This window comes from Eschrichtius robustus, chromosome 9 (genome assembly GCF_028021215.1).
Source record: "Eschrichtius robustus isolate mEscRob2 chromosome 9, mEscRob2.pri, whole genome shotgun sequence".
NCBI classification, from domain to species: Eukaryota; Metazoa; Chordata; class Mammalia; order Artiodactyla; family Eschrichtiidae; genus Eschrichtius; species Eschrichtius robustus.
The window spans coordinates 19,043,786-19,068,866 of record NC_090832.1 but is presented as its reverse complement, the minus strand read 5'-3'; the positions used below and the strand labels follow the sequence as shown (position 1 = coordinate 19,068,866).

The window sequence follows — 25,081 nt, the reverse complement described above, 5'->3', positions numbered from 1 at the left end:
AAGTGGTTTGTAGTAAATAATATAGAAGGTTAAGCAGCATATATGTTAGGCCACTGGTGTGAATTTCTAACATGGGCATCATTCTACAGTGCCCTGTAGGACATAATCTTTGAATTGACCGATTTCTGTTTGGAACTCCTATAGGAATAGGACTTTTACCCTGGGCTGGTTCCTGTGTCAGTGTTGTCATGTAGCCACAGTGAATGGCAGTTGTGCTCAGAAATACACAGGTTCACACAGGCTGAGAATGGGGCAGGGAGGCTGTTCCCACCTTGTTCTTATTCTCACCTTTTGTTTCTAAATTCCTCATAATCCATGTCTAATTCTTCGCTCCTTCAATCATTTTCTCTACAAGTCTTCATTTTTACTCCTTTTTCCGTGAGCACCACGTTTGAATGGAAGAGAGACCAAGATGGCAAGAGAAGAAATGAGTGAGACCGTAAATGAAAAATCATAAGGAGAGGGGATTAGAAAAGAAAAACTAATAATTAAAAAATTATGGCTTAGAAGAATAACTTAATTTGTTTATGTTAATTCAACAGAAACATATGGCCTTTCCGTAGCTAATTTATACTTGCAATTTTTTTTTTATAAATTTATTTATTTATTTATTTATTTATTTTTGGCCGTGTTGGGTCTTCGTTTCTGTGCGAGGGCTTTCTCTAGTTGCGGTGAGCGGGGGCCACTCTTCATTGCGGTGTGCGGGCCTCTCACTGTCGCGGCCTCTCCTGTTGCGTAGCACAGGCCCCAGACACGCAGGCTCAGTAGTTGTGGCTCACAGGCCCAGTTGCTCCGTGGCATGTGGGATCTTCCCAGACCAGGGTTCGAACCCGTGTCCCCTGCATTGGCAGGCAGATTCTCAACGACTGTGCCACCAGGGAAGCCCTATACTTGCAATTTTTAATGAAGGGTGGTAGAGAATTGTGGTGCTATGGTTTACATATGTATATGTGTGTATGTGTGTATATATATTTCCCATTCCAAAAAGTTTGAATTATCTTTGTTCAAAAACAGCTTTTTTTGTTATCTTTTTTGTGTTCATTTCCTTGCTTTCACATTTTCTTCCTTTGTCTTTTCCAATACCTCAGTATCTTCTAATTGTATTCATCCAGTAACAGGTCATCACATTCTAGAAGTTATTGCATCAGGGTTCACAGGCCTGTCCTTGAATGAACAGTGAAGACAAAGCCACGATGAACATACCTGGTGCCAGTTTACTAAAGGCATCCCCGAGAAGCATATAAATAAGCTTTAAGTGGCTGGGCTCATGAACCATGGCTTGTACCCTTATTGATGGTGCTTGCTGTGGCTTCTGCTACTAATTCAAGTGTTGCTGATCCTTCAGGGCAGGGGAGAGGAACCATATCTCAGTCACAGGGTAATACATAAGTCTCGTTGGTACTCAGGATCCTAAAACCGCAGTAACCACAGAGATTGGAGTATTTACCTGTTCCTTGCCTCCTACTTCCAACCATAATTTACATGTTTTTAAGATATAAATAACAACTGTTAACCATGTAATTTTCCTCACATTTGCTTTTTGCCTACGTTTATACAACCAGTACAGCTGGTGGCAAAGATTTTCTAGCACAACATGTTTTATCCTGGCCAGAAAAGAACAAAGATTAAAGAAATATCTGGTTTAGATATACAGGAGAAATGGTCAGTTCATCTTTTTTTTTTTTTTTATTAGACTTGTCTGCCTCTCTCCCTCCTGCTTGATTATTTCAGTTGTTTCCTTACATTCCTTGAGTTTCTGCAACAGGCTGTTTGTGCCACCAGAGTGCCAACTGTTGCTTTGGATTCCAAGAACTTTCCAGTTTCCTCCCTCCTTCCTTCCCTTCCCTCCTTCCTTCCTACCTTCTTCTGTCTTTCCAACCAAAGATCAGCATTCACATGATGCTTGAAAGAAAATCTTTTACTACTGAATACTATATTTTAGTTAAATGCATAGAGCCACACAACCGTTCTTCATTCAGAACATCAGGAATAGCTGAATGAAAGGAAAAATACTGAACATTCAGCTACTTCCTGATTTTGATATTGACTGTTGTGTAATTCTGTGTAATTTGATAGCTCCATTGTAAGCTGGGAAAGAAAACCTACGGATTGATGGGATTCCATAACTGCAGTGTCCTGCTTTGAGGCTCACCACATCATTATCTTTCTTCTCTCTATTGGATTTAATATTTAAAGTGAAATTAACAGGAAACAGAGAGAGAGAGAGAGAGAGAGGGAGAGAGAGAGATCAATATAGAGGTTATCACAGAACAAGCACAGAGAAGTCATGTGCACTGTGTTATAGTCTCACTTCTCTTCGTCCTGTGGTCATCCTTTCCACTGCTATAGGAGCTTATTTAAAATAATTATGCCTAATGTTTAATTTCAATGTTCACCATGTTAGTGCGTGGGTTGTGTGCTATATCCATTGAGAATTTACTTCTATGTCAGCTTCAGACATCTTTAGGAATACCCACAACATTTTTCTTGGCTACTGCTTTCTTTTCTACTTATGACCCTTACTTTGTTACATTTTCTGTTCTTCCACTATCTCCATGTATTAGTCCACATTTTTTTCATGTCCTGAGCAATTGTGTTGTAGAGGTTAACTAAAAGAACACATTTTTAGTAAAAGACTTTTATAGAAAGTCTTTTGTGTACTTGAAATAGCAGCAAATGCCAAGTAATAACTCTAGAAGACATTGCTGACTTTCTCCCTTGAGACTTCATTGTTTCACATTGTAAATCTGGAAAGCAACTGAGAAGTAGACTAAAGAAATCTCATATTGGTAGGATCTATAAACTCCTTTTTAATACAAAACTTTATGTATCGTAGTACATTTCTATTTAACTCTATTGAAATTTGCTGGGTAAATAGTTAATCTAATCAGTACTGCATTAAATGTCAAATTTTACATATAATCTTGGAAGATTAAAAAAAAAGTACATCACGCTACCTTTTTCTTTTTAGAATTAGTAATAAAGAAGCCTGACCAGTTTCTTGAGATTTCAAGTCTGTTTTTGAATTATAGAATGACTCCATTTACAATTCCAACAGAAACGTAAGTATAGAACATTCTTTCCCATGAATTCATCTTGTTAACAGATGAAGCATTTTGTGATTTGTGCAGTTAAAAATGTATCCCTTGGTGACAAATGTATTAAAGTTTGTGTCAATGCAGTGATCATAGGAAAATAAAATTTTTAGGTTCTATTTCACAGTAATAAACAGTTAAGATAAATTTTGAATTGGTCAAAATGAGGCCTAAATATGTCTGGCTTTACAGTTTTGGCTTCTGTTTTAGAACAACACAGTATTTGTTTTACTTTAAACATTAGCACTGGGGAATGTTTTTGGTTATTACCTGATAATTAAATCACAAGATCAAATGATTGTCATAAAAACCTGGGAGGTGAAGTCTGTCAGTCTTAGAGGAGAAAAAAAGAGCTAACTAAATACAACAGCAAAGACAATGAAGAAGAAAAAGGAGGAAGGGGAGGAAGAATCCAAATTTACTAATATTTGAATGTGACAATAGGGGTAGAAATAAGAATTATCATCCTGGGTCTAACGTTTTTAATGAGTTCATAGTGGTGAAAAGGAAGTCCACAGATAGCAATAATGAGAAGGAATAGTGGGTGATATGATTATTACCACTAAAAGTGTGGTGATTTGTTATGAAGCAATTGATAACTAACACATGGATATATACATATATCAAGGATTATCAAATCTATTCTTTAAATTTGTACAGTTAAATGTACTTCAATAATCCCTCAGTAAAGTTGTAAAATATAAAAATAAATAATAGTATTTAAAATGGTTAAAAAAATAGGGATTCTAGAACCAAGGAATATAATAACTGAAATTTTAGAATTCAGTGGATGTGTTTAATCACAGATAAGATACAGCAAAAAAAGACAATTAGCAAAGTGGAAAACAGGTCAAAAGATAATATCCAGACTGAAGTATGGAGACCAAAAAAAAAAAAAAATGAGGAAAAGTATAATAAAGACATGTAAGAAAAGTTGAAAAAGACCAACATACTTGAAAGTGGGTCTCAGAAGTAGAGGATAGAGAGTTTGGGGAATAATCATGAAATAAAAATATAATGGCCAATATTATCCCAAAAGTTAAAAAAAATCAAGTCAAGATTCAGCAAATTCTGAAAAAAAGTCAAGTAATGTAAATGGGGAGAAAACTGCCGCTAGATAATCATAGTAAAACCATAGACAAACATAATACAATAATACATAGATATAAAGCAGAAGAAATACTGCAAAAAAAATCAGCGTGGATAAATGTCACACACAAAAATATTAGACCAAAGAAATCTGGTATAAAAAGTATACAGTTTAGTTTTAATTATTCTATTAATATAGATTTTTAAAAAGAAAAAAGAAAGCAATATATGGTGTTGGAAGTCTTGATAGTGGTTACCTGTGGCGAGGAGTGCTAGCTGTGATTGGGCAGCACATCTGGCAGGGCTTGTGGAGTGCTGGTAATATTAATATCTCTTGATCTGAATGATGGTGATATGGCCATATTTACTTGGTGATTTTTCAGCAAGTTTTACATTTATGATGTGTGTGCTTTTTTGAACTTTTTTTAAACTTTACTAGAACATCATTAAAATTTTTGAACGGCTTATAGGTCACAAATATAATGACCATTAGGTATGTTTCATCCTTCTCTTAGATATATTAAAATCCACGATAAGAATATAAGTTGATGAATAAAAGCAGTCAAAATTTAGATCAGAAGTCTGTTCATTGCGCTGTCCTACTTTTAGAGCTTCTTTACATCATAGCCCGTTAATTTACATTTTATGGACTCTAGTTAAGTTGAAAATATTAGAAACATTATTCAAATGTTTTAACTTAAAGCTCCTGCAGTTCTATGCATCAACAATTCACTGAAAAGTGGGTGAGGAGGGACCCCCTAGGCAGCACTAGTAGACAAACATGGCATTTAGCCATGTCAAGCTTTATAAACAGAAAAAACAATTTGCTGCTTCTTTGGTTTTAAAAATTTGTTCTGCTATGTATTTGCAAATCTAGTTTCCTCAAACTTTCATTTTAACTTATAAAAATTCTTATTTTATACATAAATTATTAATTTCTATAAAAGTTTTAAATAAATTTAGTTAGCTGAATTTATTTAAACATTTTAAATGGTATTTACAGCAGTACTGTATTTTATTTTTGCTTTAAGTAATTCTTGAAAAGCCAAAAATCACAAATAAAATCTTGCCAATTATATAAATCATCATTAAAAGTTCAAATAATCAAAATGTTTTTTGGTAACCTTGGTTTTTCCTATGTACACTATCAGTTTTTACAAACCAAAATTTTCTTATAACTTAATTATAAACCTAAAATTAAATATAAAGCTACACATTTTATAGCCTAATTTGTTGGATTATGTAACATGCTACACTTCTTTCACCTGTTACCAATACAAAATACCGCATAAAGACAGAATTTTCTTAAACTTAACATAAAAATATTAATGCTTTATACTTTTTCTAATTAATTTTATAGTTAGTGTTATCCACTAAGATGATGATTTTACCATTCCAAATAATTTTTGATTATCTCTTAGCTTATTGAGATTGCATATTACTCAAATGTTTTGCGGATTGTATGAACCAGAGCTGCATACACCACCAGGACACATTTTCTCAGGATTCAAACTGTCACACACAGACTTCTAGAATCCCTATGCCAAGAGAGACCACAAATGCGTTGGTTTCATAACCTGAACTTCCAACGTTGACTCTCTTACTTAATTTTCTTATGCTTTCTTTCAGCTTTTTTACCTAATTAAGTTGGATGAAATTCTTTAACCCAGGTCTAGGTGACTTCAACACTTGATTGGATTCAACTAATCTATTCACTGCTTGAACCTGTTATGAATTCCCTAGTATATCCATTTTATCTGGCAGAGCCAAAAGCAAAAATATGTGAATGGCATTTCCTTGTACCTGACTGCTGTACAGTCAGAGTTCTCAGGTCAGCATAAGAGCAAGCCGGTTTTTTGGCGAGCCCTGGAGAATGAGTGCTATGCAACTGCCTTTCCTTGGAACACTGTCACTGTAGCAACAACATGCCCAGTTTGCCCAGTCCTGGCTCCTGGCCTTGTTTTAAAGAATCAGAGCCTCACAGATATGTTTGTGCTACCCTCTAGTGGCAGTTTCAGAGACATTTAGCTTGAGGTGAACCAAGTTTTACAGAACACTAGCAAGGAAAAATCCAAAAGTATGGGAAGTTCTATATACATGAAATTTAATTTTATCTTTGAAACACCTAATATATTTGTACTATAACAAATATCTTTTTATTGTACCCATAAACTTCTAGCTGTGGCAACATTGATTTGGGGTCATGTCAGCAATAACTTGAAAGAAAATACTGTACGCTTGGGTAGCTAGTATAAATATCACAGTTGTAAACTTAAGGGCTCAACACGCATCATTAAATTTTTGACTCCAAGCCCTATTTCACTGCTACATTACTCTGATACTTAATTAAATCACTTCTAAATGCCTATGTGTTCCTATGTGTTCTGATCATCAACATTCAACGATGGCCACCATAGCTTTGCAATAAATAGCGTTCCAGAAAATTTTTACACCATTGCAGTGACTGATAGAGAATATTGCTTCAGTAGTATATATAGCAATTAAATATTTTTAACATGAAGCAAAAGAAATTACTGGTTGTAAAAGAATGAGAATGATAAAATTAAAAAAATCAGAACTTTCTATGGTTGACCAAACATCACTATGCAACGGAATATTATTCAGCCATTCAAAACGAAGGAAATCTTGCCATTTTTGTGACAACATAGATGGACCTTGAGGATATCTCAAGTGAAATAAGTCAGACAGAGAAAGACAAATACCTTATGATCCCACTTATACGTGGAATCTAAAAAAGACAGACAAGCAAACATGCTCATAGATACAGAGTACAGGAGAACAGACTGATGACTGCCAGAGGCAGGGCATGGGGGTGGATGAAATGGGTGATGGGGGTCAAAAGGGACAAAGTTCCTGTTGTAAAATAAGTAAGTCCTGGGGCTATAATGTGCAGCATGGTGACTATCGTTAATAATACTGTGTTGTATATTTGAAAGTTACTAAGAGAGTGGACCTTAAACGTTCTTATCACAAGGAAAAAAAATTGTAACTGTGTGTGGTGGCCTACGTTAACTAGAATTGTAGTTATCATTTTGCCACATATACAAATATTGAATCAACATGTTGTATACCTGAAACTAATATAATGTTATATGTCAAGTATATCTCAATAAAAGCTGCAGTTATTTATTAGTAGCTTTAAACAAGAGATTAAGATAACAGAAGTTTTTTTTTCCATTAGTCATTTTGTACGATCTTTGATTAAGAAAGGGGTGCTTCCAGGATCTGGTTTATCTTCCCTTACTGAAAATGATGAAACTACAACCTTTAGCCAGACAGGCTTAAGTCAGTTGACAAGAAATATGTCTCAGGTAACTATGTTACTCTTATTATTAGCCTGATTCTTAACTATAAAAAATTTTTTTCTTAAATTGTGAAATATATTATACATAAATGCATTTGAGCAGAATAAAGAATACTGAAAATAAACTTCTTACGTACCCATCTTCTAGATTAGAAAGTGGAATATTCATCTCTCATAGATGTCTCCTGTGTTCTCTTTTTTTGGGGGGGGTGCACCGCATGGCATGTGGGATCTTAGTTCCCCAACCAGGGATTGAACCCGTGCCCCCTGCAGTGGAAGCACAGAGTCTTAAACACTGGACCACCAGGGAAGTTCCACGTGTGTCTCTTCTGAATTGTATCTCCTACCTGCCATACAGGGTCTGGTATTTGTCAGCTCCACACTCTTCTAATTTTGTCAGTTATGTACACGTTTATGAACAATATATAGCTTGGTTTCATTGTCATCCTCATTTTATTTTTGTGGACTCTTGTGTTAATTCTTCTGGGATTTCTTAATGTTGTTTATGAGATTTGTCTCTTTTGCCACATGTTACAGTTCATTCATTTCACTGGTCAAAGGTATTTAATACATAACTAGTCTACCATTTAAAAACATCTTTCACAGTGTTAATGGCTACATTCATTGCTTTTTGTTTCTTGCTATTGCAAGCAGTGGTACCATGACTCATCTTGACTGTCCCTGTACACACACGCAAGAGTTTCTGTAGTTCCAGGGTTTGTGAACTTTTATGTGTTATGTCTCCCTTTGTCAATTTTCTAAAACACACACTGAATACAACTTATCTCTTTCTGCGTGTGAGCTGAGTATTGGCAACAGGGAACAGTGGAAAGCAGAACAGCTGTCTGGGTTAGCACCGTGTGAACATACAACTTCACGATTTGGTGGTTGAAGGTATACTAAAGGATAGCTGCCAGATAGTTGGGCAGTTCAGGTTACAGGAGTGTCTGTAGACAGGAAGATGTGACCACATGGAATCCGACAATGGGCCTAATAACTGCTGTAACTTCAAAGTAGTGATCAGCATATGTGACATTTCAGATTTTGCAACAACTCTAATATAATGTAAAATATTGTGATTTCTTTCATGGATAAAGCCACAGTTATTGCCAATAACACTGTAGCTACTCACCTGCATTGATAAATTGAAAACTGAAGAAAACTGAATGCTGAACTTCAGCTAAAGATGAAAATAATCTTTCAAGCAACCATGTTCATGGATTCCTAAAATCTAACCATGGGCCCCAGTGGACACTAGCCTAGGAAGCTCTGTTCTAGGATATGAATCTGGGAGTATCACTGATCATAGGACATTCACCTTTTAACCTTACAATAAAATGCACTGGATGAGAATTTTCTCTGCACACCACATTCTGGCCAACCCATATATTGTCTGATGTTTCAACTTCTGCCAGTGTGGTAGGTGTGAAAGGGTTTTAATGCATAATATATTTGCATGTTCAAAAATAAAATTATAAGGCATACATCAAGAAGTCTTGTTTCCATGTAAGTACTTCTCCCACTTTCACTGCTTTGCCCTCTGTAGGACACTTTCAGGGTGTCTTTATGTAAATATAAAGAAACACACAATATTCCACCTTTTTCTACTCAAAACTTTATGAAATTTTTTAAAGTTTTTACTTAGTAAATACTGGAGATAATTTCACTATGCCTAAAGAGCGTCTTTATTTTTAAAGTCACATACTATTTCATTATGTGAATGAACCATAGTTGATTTCTACCAACCTCTATAAATGGTATAAGATACATTGGAGGGTACAGAATCACACACAGGTAAACACATTTTTTAGAATTAGTTGAAAAGCAGAGACTAACAGATGAGAAATCTTGCAAGAAGAATGAATAGACTTAAACATTGTTAAACTGTTTTTCTTAATTTCAAAGTATTGTATGCAATAGTTTTAAAGAGTCAAAAGTTACCAAAAAGATAATCATAAAATAACCAACCTGTATTACCCCTCCTCATTCTTTAGCCTTCCTCCCCAGAGTCAATCACTTTTATTTAAGTGTTTCTTCTGCTATGTGTCTCCATATTTCTTAGTAGGCTTTATGAAGGCAGAGATCTTGATCTTTATCATATACTGTTTCTCCCTCAGCACCTGCAAAGATGCCTAGCACATGACAGACACTGTTACGTATTTGTTGAATGACTGAATTCCGCTCTTTCTCCATCTATCAATTTAAACATTATCTCTTGACCTCTTGCTATAGAAGATAAGGATTTAGCACTCTCGTATTCACTTACCGTCTCATACCTCCACTTTCCTCTGTCTTCAAGATTTTTTCATTTCACAAGTTTTTGTCCAATCAGTACTCTAGCTGTGAGGCTGGATACCAGAGCAGACCCCGTTGAGATTTCCTGAGCTGTTACATAATGCTTCTCACCTAATAGGGATGAAGCTGTTGGGGAAGCTAAGAGTTCTACGAGCCGTAACAGCTGGAGCCCTAACGGTGGAAGCGAAGGGCTCTGCATTGTGGCTTGATTGGCAGGATCTCTGACTGAGATGCCCACTGCCCCCTGGGAGTCTCAGTGCCCCTTGTGTACTTCCCAGGCCTCTCACAGGTCTGGCTCCTGGCTCGTAACTGGGACTGGCTGCATAACTTGTGGAATGAAAATGCAGGGCCCCTTGTTCAACAATTATTAAGAATGTCAAGAGAGTGACAGCAGAGCATTAAAACGAACACAGGGCCCTTCTGAGCCCAGTGTCCTGAGTGATTACACACTCATGAGGCCGGCCCTGCTCTTGAGCTTGCCTTCGACACACAATCTGGCTGATAGACTGCAGGCAATAGTGAGGTGTGCCATTTCAGGCCGAAGCACTTAATGAGTCTGCACATGGCTTTGCAGCTCTCTGCTTCTCCCACAACCATCAGGAAACTGCGTATCCCAGTGGCAAGGCTACAAGATACAAGTTTCTAGATCCCTACATCACAACTGGGAAAGGAATCCCTTGAAAAGGAGCCCCCCAAAATGGGCTGAATATGAGGGAGAAGTTAACCCTATGTGTTAAGCCATTGAAATTTCAGGATTGGTTTGTTATCTCAGACTAGCCCAGCCTAATATAGTTCATGTTTTTAAATAGCAAAATTACCCTACCTTTGCCCTTAAAATAGATACAGGTATTAGGGACAATAGGCCTGTTTTCAGACTTTCCTTAGGAATTAATATTTAGTGCAAGTCAGGCATTAATTATTTACCTGTTTCCTTTTCCACCTTCATCATTACTTCAGGCTGTAATAGAAGAAGGATGGTAATAAATAAAAGTATTCTTCCGTTAAAAAATATTCTAGCTGTGGAAGGATTTTTATTGGAGAGACAAATTTCTTTTCTTACACAACTTTTTGTACAAACCAATTACTTCATTTTTTTTTCTATGACACATTAGGAAGCCTTCCCAAACACTCTTTTTAAAAAAAGAAACACCATTGAACAAATACCTTTAAACCCCCTTTACCACACAAACACATCAGATAACTCTACCAATGCCGCCTGTTTTCCTGGAGGTATCACCCTCTGGAATCCTTTGCTCTCTTTCTCTTGTTCCAACTGATGGAAACTTGCACCTGTCATCATTGGACTTTCTTTTCTCTCTCTCCTCTGATGGATTTTCTAATTCTTGGAAACTATGCTCTCCTGCTACTTGATACCCTAATTTAGGTGGTGCACATCTTCAAGAACTCCCTGAGAAAAATTGCGTGGGAAGTGAAAATTATGAGGGGTTTGTATGCCTGCAGATGTCTGTATTCCACCCCCTCCCCTCATTTATATTTTGGCGTGTTGTAGAATTCCAGTGTGGATGTTCTTTCTTTCAGAATTTTAACTCTGTTCCTTAACTTTTGTCTTTTACCTTCAACCATTGCTCTTAAGAATACAGATAACATTTTGATTCTTGATCTGTTCTGTATGACTCTTTTTTTTCCCCTCTGGGAATGTTTTAAGACATTCCTTCCATTCTTGGAATAAGAAAAATTTACAATGATTGGCCGCGTAAATGAGTCTGTTTACATGAACTGTGCTAGGTACTCCATGAGCCCGTTCAACCTGGATACTCATGTTTTTCAGTTCTGGAGAATTTTCTTATACTTTTTCCTCAAGAATTTCCTTTTCTGAGAACAATAATATTGAATACATTCACATTGTTGTGCCACTAACCTCCAGAAATCATTTCATCTTACAAAACTAAAACTTTATACACATTAAATCATTCTGCATTCCTGCCCCTTTTCAGCCCCTTAAAACCACCATTCTACTTTTTGTCTCTAGGATTCTGATTACTCTAGGTACCTCATATAAGTGAAATCATACAGTATTTGTATTTTTGTGGCTGCCTTACTTCACTTAGTAAAATGTCCTCACAGTTCATCCATGTTGTACCATATGTCACAATTTTTTTCGTTTAAGGCTGAATAATATTCCATTGTGCATGTACATATACCACCTTTTGTTTATCCATACATCCATCAATGGATACTTGGTGAATAATGCTGCTATGAACATGGGTGTATAAATGTTTCTTTGAGATGCTGCCTTCAGTTCTTTTGGGTATATACTCAGATGTGGAATTGTTGGATCATATGTTAATTCTATTTTTAGCTTTTTCAGGAACCACCATACTGTTTTCCATAGCAACTGCACCATTTTATATTCCCACAGAAAGCGCAAAAAGGTTCCAATTTTTCTACATCCTCACCACATAACAGTAACACTTGCCATTTTCTGTTTTTTTTTTTTTCTTTTTTCTTTAACAGTAGTCATCCCAGTGGCCGTGAGGGTGGTATCTCATTGCAGTTTTGATCTGTATTCCCCTAAGGATGAGTGATGTGGAGGACGTTTTCCATGTGCTTGTTGGCCATTTGTATATTTTCTTTGGACAAATGTCTATTCAAGTCCTTTACCCATTTTTAAATTGGGTTTGTTTATTTTATACTGTTTTTGTAGAAGTTCTTCATATATTCTTGATGTTAACCCTTTACTAGACATATGAGTTGCAAATAATTTCTCTCATTCCATAGGTTGCATTTTAACTCTGTTGATTACGTCCTTTGAATGACAGAAGATTATTTATGTAGCCCAATTTATTTTTACTTTTGCAGTCTGTGTTTTTATTGTCATATCTAAGAAACCAATGTCAAATCCAATGTCGTGAAGCTTTTCACCTATGTTTTCTTTGAAAAGCTTTTTAGTTTTCGTCTCTGAGTCTTTTGTATCAACTTTACATCCAAACTTTCTATTGAATTTATTTCACTTTCCTATTTTTAGTTTCTAAGAACTGTCTCTTGTTCTTGATTGTATTTTTATAGTTTATTATTTGATAGATGAATATCTTCTTAACTTTCTGATATTACTAACTTAAAAATTTCTCCCTATATTATCATTTCTGATTCCTATGAATCTCCCTACCCACACCCATTAGTTTCTTTCTTTTATATGAGACTCTTCCCTCAGTTATCTAGCAATACTTTGTTGTACACATATATTTAAAGAATTTATGAAATTAAAGAGCTGCTGATTAGAAGAAGCTTTATGGCATGGACAGAGCTTGTCAACTGGAAGTTTTAATTTGAGATAATTGGGGGTAAATGAGCTTCATTTGGGGTGGGACTAGCTCCAAATATCAGATTCCCTGAGGATTTTCCCTGGCTCTGTTCAGTGTCTCAGGTTAAGGGTCCTCTAATCTCCCTGCTGGGTGGAATGTGGTCATAAGGATTGTTATATCCTTATCCACCAGAGTTATTGAAGCCGAGCAGCACAGAGTTCCTGAGAGTCTCAAAGTTCAGCATGTGGATGTTCACTTAATTCCTCTCCTCTCTGTGTAGTAACCTTTCTTGCTTCCCACGGTATCTGTGAACCCAGATCTGGAGACTTTTCATTTAATTTCTCTACTTGAAGCAACTTCCAGTGCCCTGTTTAGGCAGAAGAAGGATAGATGCTAAACCAGAAGGGATTAGGGAGAAGTGGGGATTTGTCTGTTCCTTATATAGACATTCAACCCATCCCTTTATTTTCAACCTGTATCTCATTCTGTCCTTCCCAGATGCCTGCTAATTGTTTCTGGGGTCCTAAGGCATGGATGGGCTTGCTTCTCACCAGCACTTAGTATTCAGTTTTGTCTACTCTGTTGTCTTCTCCATACACTTTACATCATCCAAAATATCACCCATCAGTCTGTATAAATTTATACCATTTTATTGTTTATACTTATTTTAATTGTGTCCCAGAGATAACAGAGTCATACATGTGAAGCTTATTTTCCCTGTTAAAAATTTGAGAAAACATTTTTATAATTTGAAATAATCCTTAGGTTCCGTACACTAATTATCAATCATAATCTCATTTTACTCAATCTGTATTAATTATAGGTGCCTCATACCAACTAATATATCTACTTGGGGATATTATTGTTTTTATTTAACTTTTATTATAAGATTCAAATGTTTAATACACTCACATCTTCTGTATTTTAATGTCACAAATTTAAACTCTCAGCCAAATTCACATCTTTTGAGTTTTAAGGTTAAAAACAAATTTCGTTTTGCTGTAGGTTTTAGTAAGTATTTGTAGAAATCTATTTCTTCAGTGTTTAAAAGACTGTATTAACTCTTTTAAAAACTGTGGTGCTTTAGAGAGCTGTAATGTTTTGTCAAATTTATAAATGGTTTCTTAACGTGTTCCTTTCATTTCACAGGGTAATGCTGCTTCACAAGCTATACTCAGAAAAGGTAAATTAATAATCTTCTCATGACATTTTTTCACAGACATCAAAGCACAAAAGGGTCTCTGCTTCTCGACAGCTTCTTGCTCTCCCTCCTCCTGGCTCTCAGCAGCCTCCCTCCAGGGCTTCCTCTGATGTGTTGAGTCTAATCTGCTCTGGGCTAGAAAAATCAGATAATCTCACTTGTTAAATTCAAGCTTAAAGTCAAAATAAAAGACTATCTGATTAAAGTCCCATGAGTAAAGTTCTTGTGTCTTAATGCATGCACGTTATGATCAAAGCACTGGAACCATTGCAAATTCCTCAGATCCTAAATAAAGACTTGACCAAGGCTGAAATCCAAAAAAGTGTTATGTGGCATGTGCGTATATAACATTTTGGTTCAAGAAAAGTGTATGAGAACTTTATGCCATTCCTTGATAAACATAAAATAAGATTACGGAATCACTGACTGCAGGGCTTACAGAAATACATCCATCACAATAGATCTTTCAAGTTTTTGCTTCTCCTTCTGTTGTCTGCGTCAGCCCCCCTTACATGAATATGTCTGTTTACAGCAGATTTTAAATACATAAACCAGCTAACTTGTGTTATAACTTGAATCTCTAAAGAATGTGTGCACAAATTTATGAAAGTGATTTCAAAATTTCTGGACACTCTGCATGTAAGTTATGATTAAATTCTCCTGAGGGTATGAAAATGGGTCTTTGTATGGACCTCTACAAATTTGAGGCCTGCATGTAAACTATTATCTCAGTAAATATTTTCTCAAAAATAGATTTTGATATGTGAGCTCTCCTCTACAATTTTTCATATCTTAATAATTTAATATTTAACAATTAGGTTGTTTGACATGGTTGTCTTCTGCTGTACGCAGATGAACTACCAGACTATGGATTGAATGATGCAGCCCATGCAGCTGAAGGAATCAGTCTGGAAAGAGACTTGGTCAGCCAGACAACAGCAACACAGGAAAAATCGAAGGAGGAACTTGCAGCAGTAAATAATGGTGTTTCTAAAGAAATATGGTTAGATTTTGAAGACTTCTGTGTATGCTTTCAGTAAATATAAATTTTTGTGTGCATTTAATACAGTGGGTATATAAGCTATTCATTTTTAGCTTTCATTTAAAAGAGTTAAGCCAATATTAGTCTGGTGTTGATATAATATCAAACAAAAATATTAGAAGGATATTTACAACAGCCAGGTCACGGAAGCAACCTAAATGCCCATCGACAGACAAATGGATAAAGGACATGTGGTACATATATACAATGGAATATTACTCAGCCATAAAAAGGAACAAAATTGGGTCATTTGTAGAGACGTGGATGGATCTAGAGACTGTCATACAGAGTGAAGTAAGTCAGAAAGAGAAAAGCAAATATCATATATTAATGCATATATGTGGAATCTAGAAAAATGGTACAGATGAACTGGTTTGCAAGACAGAAATAGAGACACAGATATAGAGAACAAACGTATGGACACCAAGGGGGGATAGTGGGGGGGTGGTGGTGAGATGAATTGGGAGATTGGGATTGACATAGATACACTAATATGTATAAAATAGATAACTAACAAGAAAAAAAATATTAGAAGGAAATATGGATGAGTTGATTGTCCACATGAAACATGAATAGCCAAACCAGTCTCAGGCCAGTTTCAGCTTATCCTCAAAGACTTATTTGTTTATTAAGATGAAGGCAGTTTATTCACTGAAGGAGATCATTTTTGTCCCTTTCAGGAAACTAATTCAATACAGTTATTATTTTTTCTCAGCTTTACTGAGATGCAATTGACAAATAAAATTGTAAGTATTTAAAGTGTACGTGGTGATGAATTGATACACATATATATTGTGAAAAATCCTCCCCCATCAAGTTAACTAACATATCTATCACCTCATATATTTATTTTGTTATTGTGTGTGAGAACATTTAAGTTCTATTCTCTTAGCAAATGTTAATTATACAATATAGTGTTATCAATGATAGTTGCCATGTTATACATTAGATCTTCGGACCTTATTCATCTTATAACTGAAAATTTGTACCTTTCACCAATCTCTCCCTATTTTCCCCAACCCCAGCCCCTGGCAACCACTTTTTTCCTTTCTGAGTTGTTATTATTTTTTTAACTTTCATCTATCTTTACCTGTTTTGCCTATAATTATTTGCTTCTGAGAAACTTAACATGTAGTACTGTTTTGTTGCATATGATGACAATAACTTGTTATAAATTATGTTTTTCAGGAATATATATATTTTCCACAAGCCAAGTTCATATTGCCTTAACTTTCAAAAATCAGAATTCAAGGTAAATAGATTATGATCTCTTTTCTTTCCCTTCTTACATTTTTAACGGAATCATGCTAGTGAAAAACTCGTTCGGATTTATCAAGCATTTCTAAACTTCTAACATAATTATATTTAAAAATTTAAGGGACTTCCCTGGTGGTCCAGTGGTTAAGACTTCGCTTTCCAATGCAGGGGGTGCGGGTTTGATCCCTGGTTGGGGAGCTAAGATCCCACATACCTTGCGGCCAAAAAACCAAAACATAAAACAGAAGCAATATTGTAACAAATTCAATAAAGACTTTGAAAAATGGTCCACATCAAAAAAAAAAAAATCTTAATTAAAAATATTTAATTCTTAGGGTCTTCTACTAATCTCTGATCTAGACAATAAGCAAAATTCTTCTACCTCATATCCCCAAGTGTGATCCATCTGATTGTGTTGCAGTGATTCAATGCTGAGCCGCATTATTATATAAATTCACATAAAGGAAGTTTTGACTTATGAATAAATGAAGGAAAAGCACAAATAAATTCACTACATTTGATTTCAATTAGTGTTTACTGACTTGCGCACAATTCCTAAAATATAAGCACATTTTCACTATCATTTCTGTTATTTTTGCCCACGTTCTTCCCTCTGCCTGGAGTTCATTCTTCTTCATCTTTATTGCCTTCATCTGGCTAACACCTAGAAGTCCTTCAGAACAGCATGGATGTCCTTGACCCTGTGAGACCTCCTTCCCTGCCTGTAGAGTCTGGGTCAAGTACCCTGACTCCATGCACTCTGTATGACTGTCCCCACCCCGACACTTCCCTCCCTCCATCCTAACTGCATGGTCACTTCTCTGTGCCCCTCCACCTACCCAGCCACTTCCCCCATCAGCATCTTAAGGAGGACTCCGTCCTTTTCTTTACTGTTGTAGTACGCGTCCTGGCATGAGGTAGGAGCTTGGTAAAAAAAAGAAAAAAAAAATTGTTGAAGGAATTAACGAGCAAATGTCACATTGAGTGGAACTTTGTGGAAAACTATGAAACATATCCTGGGAAACTAAGTTGTGCTGAAACTTGCATGTCACTTGTATGGGGCCCTGCAAGCCCCCAGTGATACTCCCCCGACATCTCCATGAGCTGTATGCAGAGCTGGGGGAAGTAGGAGGCTTGGTGATGACTTCTCCCTTTGCACTTGTACGAGATGAAAATGCAGGCAGAGAAAACCGTTTGAGCATCCCTCAAGAGGTGCTCTGTAGCTGGTTGCCTGCTCTGAAAGTAAGAATCAGGTCTGTAGTAGTGACTGGGGTGGCGTTTGCAGGGGTGGCAGAATGGGTGACCTGGTTCTGAAGTCTATCTATAAAAACGCCCAGAGGAATGCTTTGATTTTATGAATATTACAAAAAACAAAACAAACAAACAAACAAAACCTGTTAATTGGGAATAGCGGAACCCAGAGTACGGTATGAGAATAATATACAGTTTACAGTTAACTTAGGAATGTTGTCATATTCAAAATATTGGCAATATTTAAATGATAGTCATTTATAGGTGCTGACTCTGTTCCTAGCCCTGACCTAGGTTCTTTATTACATCGACTCCTCATAGCAAACTCAATGAAAGGACAATTATATTATCAATTTTCAGGTTAGGAAACTGAGGCAGACCAAGTTTGGGTAAAATGCCCAAGATCACCAAACTAGTAAGTGGCGCAAGCATCACGAGAACTGCGTTTGTCCGATGTAAAACCTGCGCCTTTCTCACTAGTACACCTTTGGAGGAAACAGATGAGTGGCTCTGGAGCTAGACTGCCGGGTTTTGAATCTAGATTGCATCTGAGGCGGGACTTGAGCAAGCTATTTAAGTTCTCTTTGCCTCAGTTTTCTTATTTATACAATGGCAGTGAGAGACCAACATCATAGAGTTGAGAAATAAATGAGAGAACATGTGTAAAACACTTAGGAGAATGCCTAATACTTAGTAAGTGAAAATAAATGCTGGCTGTCGTTATTATTACTAAGAGCGGTTTGCATATGAGTTTTTGTTATACATCACCACCCTAATATATAGGTGTATGTGTGTTCGGAAAATGGCCACCTGTTCTTTGTTCCGATCCTATTTTTATGAAGTGATGGTGAAAAGAGAATTGTATTTTCCTTGTAAAGTCCCGGCTTAGCGAAATAAAATGACGGCATCCATTATGAGTCCCTTCATTCCGCTGAATTTTTTTTTGACATCAGTGGTCTGAGAAAATGATGACTTTTTCTTAGAGGATGTTTTAGGTACCCAAACTTTAACATGGATTGTTCGTGGTCTGAGGCCAGGCAGTCCTGATTTTAGTGGCCACAGGCACTGCCAGCTGAGCTGGAGACACAGAGCCTGAGGCCTGTCTGCTGCACATGCCTTAGCTGTCCCCTGGGAGATGTCATGGGGGTCGGCAAGGGGCTCACAAAGGTGTCTGGTCCCCGCACCAGAGCAGAGCCCCTGAATGTGGCCTCGGGGCCACCTCACCCTCAAATTCTCAGGCTCTTTAAAATGACAACAAATGATCTCTAGGCAGAATCCCCTCCTCAGCCACACAGGCTGCGCTGGCAAATGCAGGGCCCTTCATAGTTTTAGATGGTGTTTGAAACAACTGCCTCTATCACCAACATGTGGCAGCTAAAAGAAAACAAATGAAATAAAGTGTCTAATGCTAACTATTGGAAGACATTGAGGGAAGCGATCATTTTAAATAGTTACATTGTACCAAGCATTTCTAGAAGTCTTGTTGTATTTGATTAATACGGATTTCTTTTTTCACAGTATTGCTAGAGGTTTTTCTTTTGTATTGCAACTTGTGATTTAAATATTGTTGTTCAATAGTATAGAAAGCTTTTAAAGTATAATGACAAATTAACACACTTACCATGTACCATCAGTCAAAATTATGCTGAAGCACTGGGAAATTGAAATGCAATAATAGCCCAATAATTGTGAAGATCAGTGTTGGAGTCAGGTAGATAGATAGACCTACTTTTGAATCTCAGCTTTTCTACTTGCAAGTGCTGTGACCTTTGGAAATTTACTTACCCTCTCTGTGTTTCAGTTTCTCCATCCATAATTATGGATATTAACGGTACCCACGTAAGATGGATTAAAATCATGTTCATGTAGTCCTTATGTGGCTGTCCACAAAGGACATCCCAGTTGTGCTCAGTACTTTCTTGCACGCCCGGAACAAAAATCCAGTTTGGTTCATTAGCGTACGATGGGTATATTTCTGAAGATCTTGTAGAAAGAAGGAATAGAGGGTTTATATCAAAAACCACCATGTAGCATACCTTAGTACATTTCCATTCTCTGCCAAAGTTACTCCATTGACTGTTTGCTTATTAAGGACCTATCCTCTGAGCACTGCTCAGCTCTGGGCTCAATCTCTTCGTCTATTTGTCATTTCTGGAATAAGCATATCCCTTTTCTTTACTCATGGGGAAGAGCTTTGGCTCTCTCTGATATGGTGGCCGATCTCACACAGGCCCTGCAGACCCAGCTTCCGTGGACTGCTGCCAACATTCACCGGTGTGATTTTCTTCCTATCATTAAACCTGTAAAGTACTTATCGTGGTGTCTAGAACACAGTAAATTCTCTATAAATGTTAGATATTGTACTTTTAATAGAAGTGGAAAATACAGCATTAATAGGCTGATATGAAATACAATGATTGGTCTGATTTCTTGCAGTTCTCAGATGAACGTGTGTCCTACTATCTATTTGTGGACAGTCTAAAGCCCATTGAACTACTGATTTGCTTTTCTGCATTGGTACGCTGGGGAGAATCTGGAGGTAAGAAGGCTATGAGAAAATGACTGTCTGAGATCTGGAGGTAAGAAGGCTATGAGAAAATGACTGTCTGAGATCCCAACTCACTTTCTGTTCAGGGAAAATGTATAATGTGTGAAGGAACTTATTCCCTCTCCAGACCTCCTAAGATCTTCCTACTCCTCTGACATCAAGGATTATACTCACTCTTGCCACCTGTCCCTCTCCTTGTTGTGGTCTTATGGTCACCTCTTGAGCACACCTGGTCCCTCTGTCTTTCTTTCCACCTATACAAGTCATCATTCTGTTTTTTTTTTTTAAGATTTTTTGATATGGACCATTTTTAAAGTCTTTATTGAATTTGTTACAATATTGCTTCTGTTTTATGTTTTGAATTTTTGGCTGCAAGGCATGTGGGATCTTAGCTCCCCGACCGGGGGTGAAACCTGTACCCCCTGCACTGGAAAGCGAAGTCTTAACCACTGGACTGCCAGGGAAGTCCCACATGTTATCATTCTTGATACTTTCAAAATCTATTGAAAATCATGAACTCTTTCTTCTTTGATTTGACAATTCCAAAGATCTTTTCCTCCATCCCACCTTGGCTCCCTAATTTCAGGGTTATATTTTAGACGTTATTGAAACAATAACTGTATTATCCTAATCAAATTTCAAGTTCTCTGACCCCCACCCCTGAATCTCCAGTTCACTCTCTCTAGAAATCCCACCCCTACAGGTCTTGGACTGAACTGGGACCTCCATCCATCAACCTTACCACTTTTTCTATGTCCAATCTCCTCACATCTTTATTTCTCTTATTCCCAACATAGTTTCCATGGTCCATGATTGTATTTATATCCTCACATGTGCCCTCAACACAAGTGCTCTTCTTACCCTCTCATCTTACACTTCTGGCAAAATCCTAATATTGGTTGAAGGTATCTCTCTGCCTAACCTGGGGTTTCATCAGAGCAGCTGAGTGTAACTGGAGAAAAAAAAAAATCCTACTACCTAGCCCCACTTTAAATTGAGGACCACAAATCTCAAAAAAGCCCCTAAGCACTGCCAACATTTCCTGAGTTCATTCATTCTCCCAGCTCTCATTCTCATGAGTGACTATTTCAAACCTTCAAATCTCTCTCTCTCTCTGCCTTCAAATCTCCAACTCCCACTCTCATCCTTCCTCATTTTCAGCTGATGACCTTGCTGCTGTCTTCACTGAAGAGATAGAAGGAATTGGAAATGACCCACTCATCTTCTCATAATGAACTCTCCCAAGCTCTTGTCACCCTTCCCTCCTGTTCTAACAGATGGACTGTTCCTTCTCTTCTCTAAGGCCAGCTTCTTGCAAACACATGCACATATGCACAAAACGGCATTCTTTGTTTGGCTTATTTTACTAAAGCATTTATGTTTAACTCAAATTAACAGTACCTGACACTGTACAGGTACAAATATTTGCTGAATGCTTAATATTGAATTTTTTGCCCACTCTGAGGGCACAGACTATGATTTTCCATCAGGATGTACCCAATGTTTTGAATGGTGTCAGATGTGCAGCAAGTGGACAATAAATACTTGTTGAATAAACTTTCCAGACTTCAGTGGTGTGAGCTCAGTATGTCTGCTTAACCAATAGCTCCTAAGCCACACCATGGCCTAGAACATTGAAACTCGAAATGCGTACAGGTATTTCAGGTCATGTGGTGGCCTTGTATCCTTAGCCTGGGTGTTATCTGGAAACAGGGTAAGAAGTCTTTTGCTCTCAGCTACTGATGAAGAATAGTCATTATTTTCTATCAATTTCAAGATAAAAAAATTATTAATTAAAGTTTAATTAGATAAAATTTTAAATTAATTTATAAAAATTAAATTTAAGTAAAACTTTTAATTTTTAATTAATTTACTTAAAATTAAAATTTTGGTAATTATTTTTCTACACAGTCAAAGCTAAGGATCAAAGGTCAAAACTTAAATAAACAGTGGCATCTTTTGCCCTTGCTTTGCCACGATCTTAGGAAAATCTCTCATTTTCCCAGATGCGGTATTTTTCCTCCTTTAAAACTGTGTCTAGAGGGATATTGTTATTACTGCCCTACATAAGAAAAGCAGTGGTATACTACAGTGAAATACCCCTGTCTGTCCTCTTTTTCCTAACTTTTCCATTCTTGTTTTCTTCAGCTGAGGGGATGACTATGAGGAGAAAAGTAGGATAGGGAGGGAAGAAGATCTTGATTCCTCTTGAGTATTATTTCCAGTATTTATTTACTCACGGTAGTTTCTAATGTTTTATGAACATTTTCAGAATAGGTTTAATTCTTGGTTGTTGTTGTTAATATTATTGTTATTATCATTATTATTAATGTCGTTATTGGTAAAAAGCAATACCAGTGAACGCCAACTATACTCTCACAATCAAATTTCTGTGTATATATATATATATATATAGATATAGATATAGATATATAATTTTTTTTTTCTTTTAAATTTTCCTAAAGCTTTAACAAAGAACAGCCCTCCCATACAGCCTGGACTACTTACAGTTGAGACAGTTTCTTGGAAATCTCCGAGGGCACGTGATCTTGTTGTGACAATTCACACGTATGCTACCAAGGCTACAGTGGTTCGCCTGCCTGTTGGGTATGGAGTGACTTCATTTTTCCCATACTAAGAATTATTTGAAGACTTGTAAACTTTTGACTACTAAATAATGAAACAATATGGAATCTAATATGTTGTTTCCTGAAGCAGTTTCATAAAGCGGAGGTCTATCATCCTGATTCTTGAGAAAAATAAGTCTGTGAACAAATAAAGTGAAGAAATGCTGTACCTTTTGGAAGATTCATAATTGTTAAAGAACCTGGTTGTTTCTTTAGTAAAGAATACAGTTTAAACTTGTTTAACCCAGCATTTCCTAAAATTAATTTATTAAAATGGTCTTTTTCGTTTTGTTGTAAAGCTTATTAAATTCCTTAATAAGAACCATGATTTTATTTAAAAACAGGTTGAGAAACAGCATTTTCCCCTACAAGTCTGTAGTTTTACCTGTAGTTTGTTTTTAATTTTACCTGTAGTTCTATTTTGAATTAAGACAAAATTGGTTAAGCACATCACATTTTTCATTTTAAAGAAAATATGTATAATTGAGAAGTTTTCATGATTTTGATAAATAAAATTCAAAATATTACCTCGTATTTCAGATGAGATAAATATTTTTTGCTGAATTTCCCAAGATCAATCATGATAATTCTATGTGATCAATGAAAAGCTATGGCTCTTGTACAAAAGCAAAGCCCAAGCAACAAAATGAAGTGCTAAAATAATCTATGGCAAGCATCCAATATTTCTAGAGAAATGATAAATTTTAAAACTTCTATATTTTCACATCTTCCCTAAAAACTCTGGCATGGAGAGATTCTCCCAGAAATCATTATTCTGTCTGAGTGCTCATCCATCAAGACAACCAAGAATGGGGAACTGATAAAGAATCTAGTATTTTGATCTGCTTTTCCCCCCACAGGACCTAAGCTATAGACAGGTGGGTTTTGGACATGCTCTCAGTATTCTCCCTGATGCCGCAACCTGGTAGGAGAGACACAGTTAACACACATGAAATTATGCATTTGTGAGAAACTGACTATGAAATCTACAGAGCGCTAGGCCAACATGAATTATTACTGTTGTTTGTTAGGGGGAAAATCAGGACGAGTGTTTCGCAACGTGTCCGCAGCTTATGGGAGATGTCTCCAACATGTGCAAGTTTGTCATTTACTGTAACCGTTTTTTGTCCAGCATAATCAGTGAAATATAGATTCCATGATCTCGGAGGGTTCTTTCAGAGTGAAAAATTCATCAGTCTTTACCTCATCTGTGTTAACAAAATTCAGCCCTTACTAACGTTTGACTTCACGTGAGCACAAAGTATCATCAGGAAGCTAACAGAGGCAAGGACTACAACAAAGGAAACCCTCGGTCCTCATACAGTGTCCACTCTCTTTAGGAGACACATGCTGCTCTTCACCGCATACTCCCCCGTGGGGCACTCCATACACATCTGCAGCATGGTGACCTTTGTCGTCGGGGATGAAGATGTTGTGCTACCCAACTTTGAGCTGGTAAATCTTTGAGCAACTGTGATTTTTTTTGTGCCTTATTTTCAAAGATTTTGAACTAAATCATATTGCTATTTTGTTTTCAACTTACCGATTTTTTACTTTTTAAAACTATTAAGTATATTCTGTAAGAAATTCCCCAATACGACATGCTAATAAACAGTCTAAACTCTGTAGGGATACAAATAAAATTATTTTATTTCATTTTATTTTATTTATTCACCTCTGCTCTGTTGAATCCCCTTTCACATCTGTTAGCACCTCAGGCAGATCCCATTCTATTATTGGTCCTTTGGAAGCTATATAGGATCAGTGAAGTCCCTTTTAATACAGTGTACAATTTTGATATATTATATGCTCCTTTTGCCCTTCCTTGATCTAAGGAAGGGTCTCTGGGATTCAGGGCAAGAGGATCCACGGAAGGTTCGGTCACTTCTTCATCTCCTCTTTCTCCTCTTGACCTCTTCTCAGTTTCTCTTGCTCCTCTGTTCTGACAGGGTCTGAAAGAAGAGAGAGGTAAATGCGTCCGGCATTTTCCCTGAGGTCCTGTCTTGGTTTAGATGTCCTCTAAAGGACATCTTTAGACATGGGCATGTGCATTTTGGGGGCGGATATATTCATAGAGCCTTCCCACTA

General features: G+C 36.7%; 1 protein-coding gene across 1 annotated transcript in view; it reads left to right on the top strand.

The window, feature by feature from the left end:
- Window positions 1–25,081, top strand: part of ADGB (androglobin) — a 157,414-nt gene that overhangs the window by 72,873 nt on the left and 59,460 nt on the right. Inside the window, exons 13-20 of the mRNA XM_068551083.1 lie at window positions 2,972–3,062; window positions 7,387–7,516; window positions 14,217–14,253; window positions 15,118–15,304; window positions 16,499–16,562; window positions 20,255–20,357; window positions 22,832–22,973; window positions 24,334–24,448. Of these exons, the coding sequence (XP_068407184.1) occupies window positions 2,972–3,062; window positions 7,387–7,516; window positions 14,217–14,253; window positions 15,118–15,304; window positions 16,499–16,562; window positions 20,255–20,357; window positions 22,832–22,973; window positions 24,334–24,448 (869 nt within the window). The remainder of the gene's footprint in view (window positions 1–2,971; window positions 3,063–7,386; window positions 7,517–14,216; window positions 14,254–15,117; window positions 15,305–16,498; window positions 16,563–20,254; window positions 20,358–22,831; window positions 22,974–24,333; window positions 24,449–25,081) is intronic.